General features: G+C 43.1%; 1 protein-coding gene across 1 annotated transcript; it reads left to right on the top strand.

Moving 5' to 3' along the window:
* The first annotated feature begins 11,043 nt into the window (after positions 1-11,043).
* PPP1R2C (PPP1R2 family member C) lies at positions 11,044-12,240 on the top strand. The gene is given in 2 exon segments (XM_030834993.2): positions 11,044-11,113; positions 11,702-12,240. Coding segments are annotated over 2 exon segments (609 nt in total).
* The last annotated feature ends 257 nt before the right edge of the window (positions 12,241-12,497 follow it).

The following is a 12,497-nucleotide window of genomic DNA, read 5'->3' on the forward strand; positions in this document are numbered from 1 at the left end:
GATGAGGGTTCTTGGTATTTCTTCCATCCTGCCCTCACTCTCTAATTCTACTGCCAAGATCTATATACAAGCCCCCTAGATCCTGGTGCTAAGGATAGAAATATTTGTCCAATGAATGAATGAATGTTTTCTGAAAATTGGAAAGAACTGGGGGCAAAAACATATATATATATAAAGGTTTAGTACATTAAAAAGGCAAGTAAAATGCCTATCTACTTTATCACATTTCTAGGATCAAGAAGAACCATTTTGTTATGTGACCAGTCCTTAAACAAAATTGAGACACAGACAAAATTTACCCAACTAATGTGTTGATTCTTACTGGATGTTGTCAAGGGCAAACATTTACTCGATACGTTATGCCTCAGCCCCTTCCCTTGACAGTCTATTCCCCCACCCACTTCCCAATTGTCCTGATACTGTCTGGCTGACGTTGATTTATTAAATACATATTTATCAGGCACTTACTATGTATCAGGCTCCTTTGTTGGATCTTGGGATACATCTGATCCAGACAAAGATCTTGGCATTCATGGAACTTACATTCTACTGTCCTAGGAAAATGCTTTGATTGGTATTCAACTTCCTCTTAATAAAACTAGCTATGGATCACAAAAGTGGAATTAAAGCTCAAGAAAATTACTTGAGAAAATTAGAAGAATGCTTGGTTGCATTTTTCTAATAGACCTGCAATAGCTGTTTCCAAAATATTAAAGAACAGCAACTTGCAGAGAACTTGATATACTTTATTAAAAATATGTTTGTATAAGTATAGGAAAACTCCATCAGGAAGTACACACAACAGTTAAGGGAGGGTTGGAGGGAATACATAGAATTGATTACTTCTTCCTTTGCACAGATATTCACTGCTTAAATTTGTTGAATGGAAGTACATTATTTTTGTAAATTAAAGATATCCAATACAGATTTATTCATTTATTTAATGTGACCTGGTTTTCAAATCATCGATTGAGAGATTAAACTAGACTGGCAATTCTCAATCGTTTCTCCACTCATGGCAGGTGACATTCACATGTATAACACATTCCCAAAGGTATAACCAGACCTATTGTGTAATTCCCTGGCAGGAATCTACCTTTTTCTCTCCTACTAAGGATAGCGTGTCAGAAGCTAGATGTCAAGGAGAATAACATTATTATGGGGATAACCTTAAATGACTTTCATTCATAGATACAGATGTAAATAGAGACAGAGACAGAAATGTGCAATAGATACAGCTACTCGTATAGTTACAGTGGGAAAAAAAAAAACCTTCGTGGCTTCACTAGTGTTGGTAACAAATTACCTGTGACGTAATTACAAAACACTAGAATGTCAGAGAAGTGAAAGTAAAACAAACAAACAAAATTGGTCTTAGACCTTGCTGCTCAATACGTGCTCCACAGACCAGCAGTACTGGCCTTACCCGGGACCTTATTAGACCTACAGAATCTCAGGCCCCTCCTCCATGCCTGCTGAATCAAAATTTGCATTTTAGGGCTTCCCTGGTGGCGCAGTGGTTGAGAGTCTGCCTGCCGATGCAGGGGACACGGGTTCGTGCCCCGGTCCGGGAAGATCCCACATGCCGCGGAGCGGCTGGGCCCGTGAGCCATGGCCGCTGAGCCTGTGCGTCCGGAGCCTGTGCTCCGCAACAGGAGAGGCCACAACAGTGAGAGGCCCGCGTACCACAAAAAAAAAAAAAAAAAAAAAAATTGCATTTTAACAAGATCTCTATATGATTCACAAGCACATTAAAGTTTGAGAAGCACTGGCCTAGATAAATGTTGAGTTCCTTCCAACTCAGAGATTTGGGAAATCTAGGTAAAAGTGACAGGACCAGATATGACCTCAGCCCCCGCAATAAAATCGAACCTTCTATGTGCCTGCTTCCATGCTTCCAAAATTTCAAATGACCTTTCATCCTTCAAGCATTAACCGTGCTACCAAAGGAGACAAACTGTTTTCTGGAGAACAGTTGCTATTCAGTGTTCGGCTGCTGCCAGATTGTTTCCACACACAACTGCAATTCATAACTCAAGCATCTGCTCTGACTTTCAAGATTCGAAGCATTAGGTGCAACAGTTTTGAGTTTGTGATTTCATCTTCATACCCACCCTCACCCCCATGACTATTGGCACGTATCTAAAGATCGATCAGAAAATAAAACCATAAAACAAAACGGTACTATAATTTGAAAGACAGGAGTGCTTTGAAACTTTTCATTATGTTGTCAAAAAAGAAAATCGGTGTTTGTAAGTATTCAGTACTTGACGGTGGTTTTCTCATACATGACTTCGTGTCTGCAGTGTGCTACCCAGTATCAGTTTTGCAGCAATGCATTACATATATACACATGTCATACGAATGATTTTTATCTTGTAGTTTGGAACTGATCTGGAAAAGACTTTCTCTACTACAGGTTCCTTGATGAACAGACAAAGGGAGGGATTTCTCTTTTTCTTTGTAAGAAGATTGGGTCACTAACGCAAGCAGCTTACTGAAAAATAATAAACCTCACGATATACTGAATCTCACTTTCCTCATGTCTCTTTGCCTTATTCTGTTTTTCTCTATAGGAAAAATTTTCCAAATGCCTTGGAAAATGTTACCAGACCAAGCCTAAATTCATAAACCTGATTCATCTATTTTTCTTTGGCTATTGTCTTCTCTTTGGTCCTTCATGGCTTTCTTTTAGAGTCCATGCATCTCAGTTTCTTGTTGATACTCAGAGGGGCAAATGTCATCTTAATAATAGTTATAAGTTGCCCAAGAGCCATTTCTCATTAGATGATGGCAGGCCCTGTCATATTCAATACTTCCCCATGAAAAAGTAAAATGAAAAACAAAAGGGACTTTATTTCTGAAATATTTGGAAGTATAATGGCACAGAGAAATAGGAAATGGAATAATTCAGGGCACAACTGACCCTAATAAGACTTCAACAAACAATAGAGACAGAGATATATTGCCTGAGCCGTGAAGCAATTTTCTGCTTTGTCTTTTTTTTTTAAGTGTATACTTCTCAAAAAAACTGATGATAAAATATGTCATTTTGAGCACAATTATCGAAAGTGACCGTTTTGCATTGGGATGGGGGCCAATCTCTTTGAAGAACTGAGTCCATCCACTGCAGGAGGATTTTCTATTAAGGCTAAGGCAGCCCTCAGCTGGGACAACCCCAAACAATGACTGTCTGATGGGTCCACCTGCATTGATCCCTGCTATTTACTAATGAGAGCATTTCTCAAGCCCCTCCCGTGTGCATCAGCAGCTACAGGGGACACAGAGGACATCAGAAACGTGATATCTACATGTTACATACTTTCCGTCTAGTGTTATCTGGAGTCCTTGTAAAAAGTGAGCCATGAGAGCCACTGAGAGATTGGCTGTTTGATGCTTGGACAAATATGGCCAGTCTCACCTGTGGGGGACCATCTGGGAGATGAGGTTTCAGGGGCGTCAAGAAAGTTGCATTGTCCAAAAGAACATATCCTGCAACCGCTACTTAGATGCCTAAAATAGCACCAACCCACCATCCTATTAAGTATGTATAGGTCTATGCAACCTGTTACAATGACAATTCCCTGGGGGAAAGTTATCAGCTAAGAGAAATTTACTCTGCCTTTGCAGAATAATTATTCATGCGATTCTGGTTTGTACTGAGAAAGTGCAGACAACAGTGGAGCATCAGTTGGAGGGAATGCCAGAGAACCCACCCTGCCAATTCCTTCTTTTACTTTTCTTTCTACATGTGCAATCACCACAAGTCGTCAATGTGACTGTTTGATTAAACGAAGAGTGATGGGCCCCTTCTTGTATATTGTTATAAAGGGTATAGCAATCCTAGTGCTGCCACATATTACAGATCAGTCCCCCAAACCATTTGTACTCATCTGCGATGGGCCACCTTCACCATCCTCTGCCTGATGTCACCTTCCCTGGCTTCTCTTCACCTCAGTGCCTAGTATAAAAAAAGACCTATATACGAAGCTTTCTTGGTCCCCCTCAGGCAGAATGAACTTCTCTCCCTTTGTACTCCATTTTGTGCTTGCTTGGCTTTCCAGAGAATAGGGAGTATTGCCTCCAGCTGTGGATCTGGACTTGTCTGAGTCACCTGCCAGATGGGGCAGGATATCTTCTATTCCAGTAGTTCTCATGGCAGCTCCTGGACCAACACCATTAGCATCACCTGGGAACTTGCTAGAAAATACAACTTCCGGAACTCGGCCTGCCCCAAGCTCTACTGAATCAGGGGGTTCTGATGCTCAGTGAAGTTTGACAGGCAACACGTTGGCATGACTAAGATAGCACCAAACTCCACTGCTAGGTTTACTTCTGTTGATTAGAGCTGAAATGTGTTAACCTTAGTTACTGGACCGGTTGTCAGAAAGGAAGAAGATTCTGTCGGGTTACATCAGCCAGAATAAATTGTCAGCTGACACTCTTTGCATGTGGTAGAGTCACAAATACTATAAATCATTGACTGGAACCTGATGACAGCTTTCCTGCCCCACCTCCCTGCACGTAACATCTTGTTAGTGAGTCGTGCGGATGCTAATAATATACTTACTGCATCTGCTAAGAAATCTGATGATTCTGGGAGTTATTTTTCTTTTTGTGTGTGAAACATCATAAAAAAGAATTGCAGCATTTCATTTCTTTTTCTATTACACTCTCTTGCTGTTTTCATAATACTCTTTCTAAAATACAGATGTATAATAACAAGAAAATTTGTTTCCAGAAGAGAATGGCTCACACGTTGGGTTATATCTGTGTGTGTGTGTTTTTCTCCCCAGCCATATTTGTACACATGGGAAATAATCCTGCTATAATGTCATCTTTAAAGGTCTCCCTCAAGGAACCTCAGTGTTGTCAGCAAAATTGAATTCTGCTGCCCTAGATCACATTATTGCTTTTCTAATTTGACTATGGCTCATCCAGAGCTACAAAACTTGGTCAGCTGGGCTATAGATACCTTGCCCCAAAAACTTTCTCACTTGTGCCTCCAGCTGAACTTGCCAGCCCCTCATGTTTTTGTTTTGTTTTGTTTTGTTTTGCGGTACGCGGGCCTCTCACTGCTGTGGCCTCTCCCGTTGTGGACGCACAGGCTCAGCGGCCATGGCTCACGGGCCCAGCCGCTCCACGGCATATGGGATCTTCCCGGACCGGGGCACGAACCCGTGTCCCCTGCATCAGCAGGCGGACTCTCAACCACTGTGCCACCAGGGAAGCCCGCCCCTCATGTTTGAACTTGAGCTTCAGAGGGCCCGAGTTTCAGGTTTTTAATACTTCTGAAAATGGCCGTTTTGCTCCTTCTTTTCTTCTTTTAAAGTGCTGGTGCTACTGGAGAATGGCACAGGCCAAGGAGACAGGGATGTCAATATCTGATTGGAATATGAGACCCACATTGGGACCCCTGGCTCCTACCACTTCTAGAGGTGGCAGGTAGCAAATAGGAAAGTGCGCTGCCAAAGCAGTCCCAGAGGATCTGGATTTTTAGTGCTGGCTGTGCCACTAACCACCTGTGTGACCCTGGGCAAGTCACCATAACTTTCTGGTCCTCAGTCTTCGCAGCCAGGCAGTAAGAGCTTGGATGATCTGACTTTCAGTATTTCCGTCTAAGCCTTAATAATACTTTCTGGACTCTAATTTTATAATGTTTATAAATAAAAATAGTTGATAAGCTTTTAAGGATCACATGGTAGCTCTATTTTTAGTTTTTTAACGAATATACCTGGAGAAAACCGTAATTCAAAAAGATACATGTACCCCAATGTTCACAGCAGCACTATTTACAATAGCCAAGACATGGAAGCAACCTAAATGTCCATCGACAGATGAATAAAGAAGACATGATATATATACAGAATGGAATATTACTCAGCCATAAAAAGAATGAAATAATGCCATTTGCAGCAACATGGCTGGACCTAGAGAGTTTCTTTTTTTTTAAATTTGATTTTTGGGGGGCTGTGTTGGGTCTTCGGTGCTGTGCACAGGCTTTCTCTAGTTGCAGCGAGTGGAGGCTACTCTGCGTTGCGGTGCGCGGGCTTCTCATTGCGGTGGCTTCTCTTGTTGCGGAGCATGGGCTCTAGGCTCACGGGCTTCAGTAGTTGTGGCACGTGGGCTCAGTAGTTGTGGCACGCGGGCTTAGTTGTTCCACAGCATGTAGGATTTTCCCAGACTAGGGATTGAACCTGTGTCCACTGCATTGGCAGGCGGATTTTTAACCACTGTGCCACCAGGGAAGTCCCTAGAGATTCTTATACTAAGTGAAGTAAGCCAGACAGAGAAAGACAAATATATGATATCGCTTATATGTGGGATCTAAAAAAATGATACAAATGAACTTATTTACAAAACAGAAACAGACTCACAGACATAGAAAACAAACTGATGGTTACCAAAGGGGAAAGTAGGTGGGGGGGAGGGATAAGTTAGGACTTTGGGATTAACATATATACACTACTATATATAAAATAAACAACAAGGACCTACTGTATAGCACAGGGAACTATACTCAATATTTTGTAATAACCTATAAGGGAAAAGAATCTGAAAAAGAATATGTGTGTGCGTGTGTGTGTGTGTGTATGTGTGTATAACGGAATCACTTTTGCTGTACACCTGAAACTAACACAACATTGTAAATCAACTATACTTCAATTAAAAAATAAAATTAAAAAATGATAAGTGTGAGTTCTATTTTATCAATAGCTCCTTCCCTGACCAAGCAGGGTCAAGAGCAAGAGGTTGAGCACCTTTTCATTTCCCTAACCATGAAATATCTTAGCATCCTTTAGGGAGCAGGGAGAACATTTCTCTACTACACACCCTTCAGCCCGTTTCTTTTCTTTTTTCTTTTCAGCCCGTTTCTGCAAGGCCTGCCTTCTGATATCTTTGCCATTATTTTCTATATAACTCCTGGCAGACATTCCCACTGATGACATTTTTCTTCACTGAACATTCCCAAACTAGATTATCCTCTTGGAAGGGGGCAAAGTTGATGTTTACTATGTAACGTCAGAAATTCTCATTGATGTCCTGTCTCCTTAGTGACCTGCACTCAGTGAATATGCTGGTCTGAATCACTACAGTAGAAAATCTCCTCACCCCCATTCTCAAAACAAGTGATCACTCAGAAAATCAACCCTTGGGATAAATTGCTTTGGGCAATGACTCTTGCAGTGATTTTCCAATTGACGCCCCCTCCCCAAGTCCCTGTGATGTCTCAGGAGCCACCTCTGAGATCCCAAGCAGTGAGAATTCTGGTGTCCCTACCTCCACGCAGACAGACAAACTCCATTGCTTCCTAGCTCCAATTTTACTAATTTTTATTCTGTAATTCTATGTAATATTTAATTTGTAAAACAAGGTTTACTGGGCTTCCCTGGTGGCACAGTGGTTAAGAATCCACCTGCCAATGCAGGGGACACGGGTTCGAGCCCTGGTCCGGGAAGATCCCACATGCCGCGGAGCAACGAAGCCCGTGCGCCACAACTACTGAGCCCACGTGCCGCAACTACTGAAGCCTGCTAGCCTAGAGCCCGTGCTCCACAACAAGAGAAGCCACCACAATGAGAAGCCTGCGCACCACAACAAAAGAGTAGCCCCCGCTCGCCACAACTAGAGAAAGCCTGTGCACAGCAACGAAGACCCAACACAGCCAAAAATAAATGAATAAATAAATAAAATTTTTTTTAAAATTACTGCTTTAAAACTTACAATGAAAAAGATGGAAAACCACTCTCACTGAACCTCTCTAGATCTGCCCATATTTCCAGGCTCTTCCTTTCAAAAGATTTTTGTTCACTTCCCTCAGTTCATTCACCCACTTTGCAGAAATATGGACATCTGCCGCAGAATATGGACATGTGCCAATGATTGTTTAGGAATTAACGATGAAGTACACAATCCTTCTCTTAGTTTGGGTTCCTCCTGCAAAAGCAGAACCGGAGAAAAAGGCTTTCATTTGGCACTGTGATCCCAGGGGGCAGGATAGCAGGAGAGGGCTTGTGAAACAGGGAAGGAAAGAAGCCAACACGAGTCTGCTTGCATCAGTAAGTTGGCCATCCACTCCCCAGGCTCCACCAGGAATCCAGAGTGCAAGGGATTCATGCCCCTCCCCTCTCCCAGCAGGCCTGAAGTCCAGATGGCAGCAAGTGATGTATAAATATACTCTAGCTCCTTCGCCAGTGGGGTGGAGGTAGGCCATGGGGGTAACTCTTCTACATTGACTTCTAGAGTTTCTCAGGAGCATTAAGCTCTAGTTGCCTACAGTAGGAACTGCTTTTCCAATGCATCCTTTGCCTCCTGCCCTTCTCTGTCTCACTTTCCCCATCCCCTACCAGTATTTTCGGCAAATCTCCTCCCGAGTAAACTACTTGCACTTGAGTCCCTGTCTCAGGGTCAGCTTCCAAGGGAAGCCAATCTAAGGCAGGGATATTTAATAGAATATCAGAAATTTGGGTTTGGAATATGAGAGAGAGAAATATAGATTCAAAACCAAATAGCACTTTTATTTTTATATTACACAATATCCAACATAATTCTCCAAGTACTGTGGACAATTCTTGGGTGGACTGATGTACACCTTCAGATGCTACATGGCTGAACTAGTATTAATCTCCACTTCTGGCAGCATGATTGGTCCCAAAAAAGCTGACTGCTTCTCATTGTTTTACTAATTTCTCACCAATGGCACCCAGTAGGACATCTGGGATACCTTCCTTGTTTATGGTAGCTTTTGGTTTCTCAGGTGTTCCAACCTTTGGTTGAGAATTTCTGGTTCCTGGCTTAGTTCTCCTTTTGGACCAATTCCTGTATTTACCGCATTTGGAGAATGGCTGCATGGAAGGGAAATGATTCTTAGTGGAAGAAATGAAACCATGGAGTGATCTACCGTCAGGCTTAACAATCAGTTAGTTTAAATATCAGTGACTTTTTAAATGTATTTTAAAACTGTGATGATAGAACAGCATGCATATTTAGATGTATTTATCAAATATTAACCCACTGAAGACCACTGAAGCACAACCTCACTTTTGTGCATTCAGAATGAAGGTTCTCCTACTGGACATACAGTCAATGGTCACACTAAATATTTGTTGAAAGAAGGGCTTTCTAGACCTGTATCTAAATTTCATATAACGTGTCATTGACTAGGAAAGTTTTTGTCAGTCTCGGGTGTGTGTGTGTATGTGCGCGCGTGTGTGTGTGTGTGTGTGTGTGTGTGTGTGTGGTAGAACCACAGACCTATCTGCTCAGCCCTTGTCCTAGGGCAATAACAAGAGAATCGTGTAAAGAGGAATGTTGGAAAGAGTGCCGATCTTTTCTAAATTTTCGGCTTGTGGTAATGTTGACTAGATTGAGAGTTTTTAGCTTGATGGCAAACACTCAAAATTTGCATTTTTCTTAGGGCAACTTTCATGAAGCAGATTACTTTTAAATAATGTGCAACTGAGATCTGTAATACCTGGTGATTTCTTTAAAATATTTTGTCTGTGGCCCAGGTCACAAGGTCACAATCACGGTACTCTTGCCCTAGCATGAACCGCCAACGTGTTACTGCATTTCAGAAAACTCAAGAACTTCGGGAGGGCTGACTCATTCTATCTTGAACAGCTTGTATGTTCAGATCACAGTATGTGGGGTGGGTGCTGTGTACACTGAAAAGCAAAATCCCAATGCACTGGATTTTGCTTTTGGATTTTCAGCGTCTCCCTCAACATCCTGTTTACAGCTAAACACGCACAGACCCACTGTGCCTGCCAGCCAGGACCAATTGCGTTTGTGCGGGTCTGTGCTGCCTTTCAGGCAGGTTTTTGAAAAGAGTGGCCTGGAGTATTTCTGAATAATGAAAGTTGGTTTTTTTGCCCCCTCACATACCGGAGGGTTTTCCTGTAGACCTGAAGATCAGCTTTTGAATCCCTGAAAGCCCTTACCACACAATACAGCTTTTTTCAAAGAGTACTGGTATCAGGAGATTCTTTTTCTGAGATGAATAACACAGTTTTAAAGTGATTGCAGAGCTCCTGAAGTTAGTAGGACTTTGGAGAATACAGGACAACTTGAACTTAAGGTACTTAAGACCCCTGTAAAAGTTTTATGGTTCTTTCATGCTTTTGCTTTTGTGTTCTAAAATGTAGAAAGACGTTGAGGGAGAGAAGAGGAAGCAAAGTGTTATCAGAAGGGGGAAAAAAAAAACCTCTTGTGAATGCTACCTGGAGGGTAAAATGTGAAACTGGATCTTAATTTCCTTTTTGTTTTTGAGAAGACTGTCACTGCCTATGAAATATGAGGCCTGTGAAAGACAGAATGTTCCAAAGTCACTCTTTGGGACAGTCCCCAACTTCCACATGTGGGGTGTTTTTCTCATGTGACTGATTGAACAAATTGTAACTGACAGTGAAGACTCTGGAGCCCCCTTTTCTCCACTCACAAATCTCAGTCTTCCAATTACCTGTCACCTATCATTTATTCTTCATTCCATAAATATTGTGGTAATACCTACTATATGCCAGCTACAGCATCATGTTGTGAAGCTGAAGACAATCCTGAGAAAAACAGACACCTTCCCCTGTGTCTTGGAATTGACCATCTAGTGTACACAGATAATACACATAATTGCCACAACTCCGAGTGCTGTCAAGGACAGTAAGAGAGGCCATGAAAGCACCCTATCTGCTTTGGAGGTCAGGAAACAGGCTCTTGTAAGGCAGTCATGACTGAGCTGAAATCTGAAGGGCACTGCAGGCTGTGGGAAGAACCCAGGGAAAAACTCTGGGACAGGAAGGGAGGAGAGCGCTCCTGGAACCGAAAGGCTAGCATACAAAGCTAGAGGCAGGGTGCGGAGAACTGGGGTGCAGGGGGAGCCCACCATAGAGCTGCTTTCTGCCTCTTCTGGATTTGGGTCTTTATGTGAAAGAAAATGGGCAGCCGTTAAAGGGTTTGAAAGAGAGATGCGACAAGATCTGATGGCGTTTTTAAAAGACCACACTGAATAGAGGGTGAATGAGAGGTCGGAAGGCAGCAGGAGGGGTGATGGGGATGAGGGCTAGTTCAGAGGCTGTGACGGTGACCCCGACCACAGATGGTGGTGACTTGAATCAGGGTGGCGGCAGAATTGGAGTTTCTTGAAATATTTAAGCCAGTAGCGAAGGGCTGGATAGGAGAAGAAACAATATGTGATCATGGAGGATTGGGGGGGGGGGGGCAGAGGGAGGAGTTCCCAGCCAGTGTAAGTGTCTGGGCATTGGGACCTTTAACCGAGGGTCAGGGTAGGAAGGGTCCTCTAGCCCCTAGGCCTCCAATCTTTCCAACCCAAGGAGTGGCTTTGAAACTTTGGCCTGTGACCCCCAGGGAGAAATACGTTTTACACTGTCCGCCCGCACACAGACAGGGGATAGAGAAATTCACAAGACAGTGCTTCCCCGTTTCATGTGCAACGAAGGCAGATTTCCTATCTTACACTATTAAACAAACAAACAAACAAACAAAAACATAGGTCCTCTTGGCCTCCCCTACCCCCTCCCCCCAGGCGTTGACGGCGGCGCTGATGGCGGCGGGGACCACTGTGGCATCACCCGCATTTGGACTTTGTGACACCAGGGCCGGGAAGTCCCAGAAGTGGGATGAGTCGAACTTCCTGGCGACCTACCGCCCAGCGTACAGAAACTGAGATTTCATGAAGATGAATGAGCCCGGCGCTCGCCAGCTCGGTCTGGAGGAGGACGGGAAGGAGGTGCAAAGAGTGATTTCGAAACTAAAGAAGCCATGACCCTCGACAGCTTAGCTAATAAATTAGCCACCACTGATACCTCGGAGCTCAACTCTCCAGTGCGGGAGCCGAAGAAGGATGGGGCGCACACCAGCAAAATCTTCCTGGACAAACAAGAGAAACAGTGGCAGTTCGAAATGAAAAGGAAGCTTCACTGCAACCAAGGACTGAACATCAAACTGGCCAGACAGCTGATTTCCAAAGATCTACAACGTTAGGAGGTTGAGGACGAAAACAAAGAAAGTTGGCGTGCCACCAGCCAAGACAAGACTACCACCATGAAAGAATCAGAGGACGGCCCCACCAGCGACGAGGAACTGCAGACCCAGTCATTCAACGACGAGAAGACAACGTTTGATCAACGCTGCAATCGTTTGTCAGATCCAAACCCTGTTCCTATAACCTGCTGCTTCTTGTTCTGTAGAGCTCATGCTTCAAGTACTGAAATACTCATCAGTTAAATTGTACTGCGATAATTAAACGGTAAACTTAGAAGATAATAGGTTAACTGGAAAAATCCCTGCTTGCTATTCTGTCTGGTTCTTTGCCACAAATACCAATTCTGATATTCGTCTAAAGCCCCATTACTTTGAGAAAACTGTTGGTTAATGTACATAGCATATAGCTTTCGATGTGTTAAATGTTTAAAGGGGGACTGATTTATATTCACTTCTAGCTGTACTAACTTTTATAGAAAAGGTTTTGTTACAAAATCTAA

The sequence above is a fragment of the Globicephala melas genome, chromosome X (genome assembly GCF_963455315.2).
Source record: "Globicephala melas chromosome X, mGloMel1.2, whole genome shotgun sequence".
NCBI lineage: Eukaryota > Metazoa > Chordata > Mammalia > Artiodactyla > Delphinidae > Globicephala > Globicephala melas.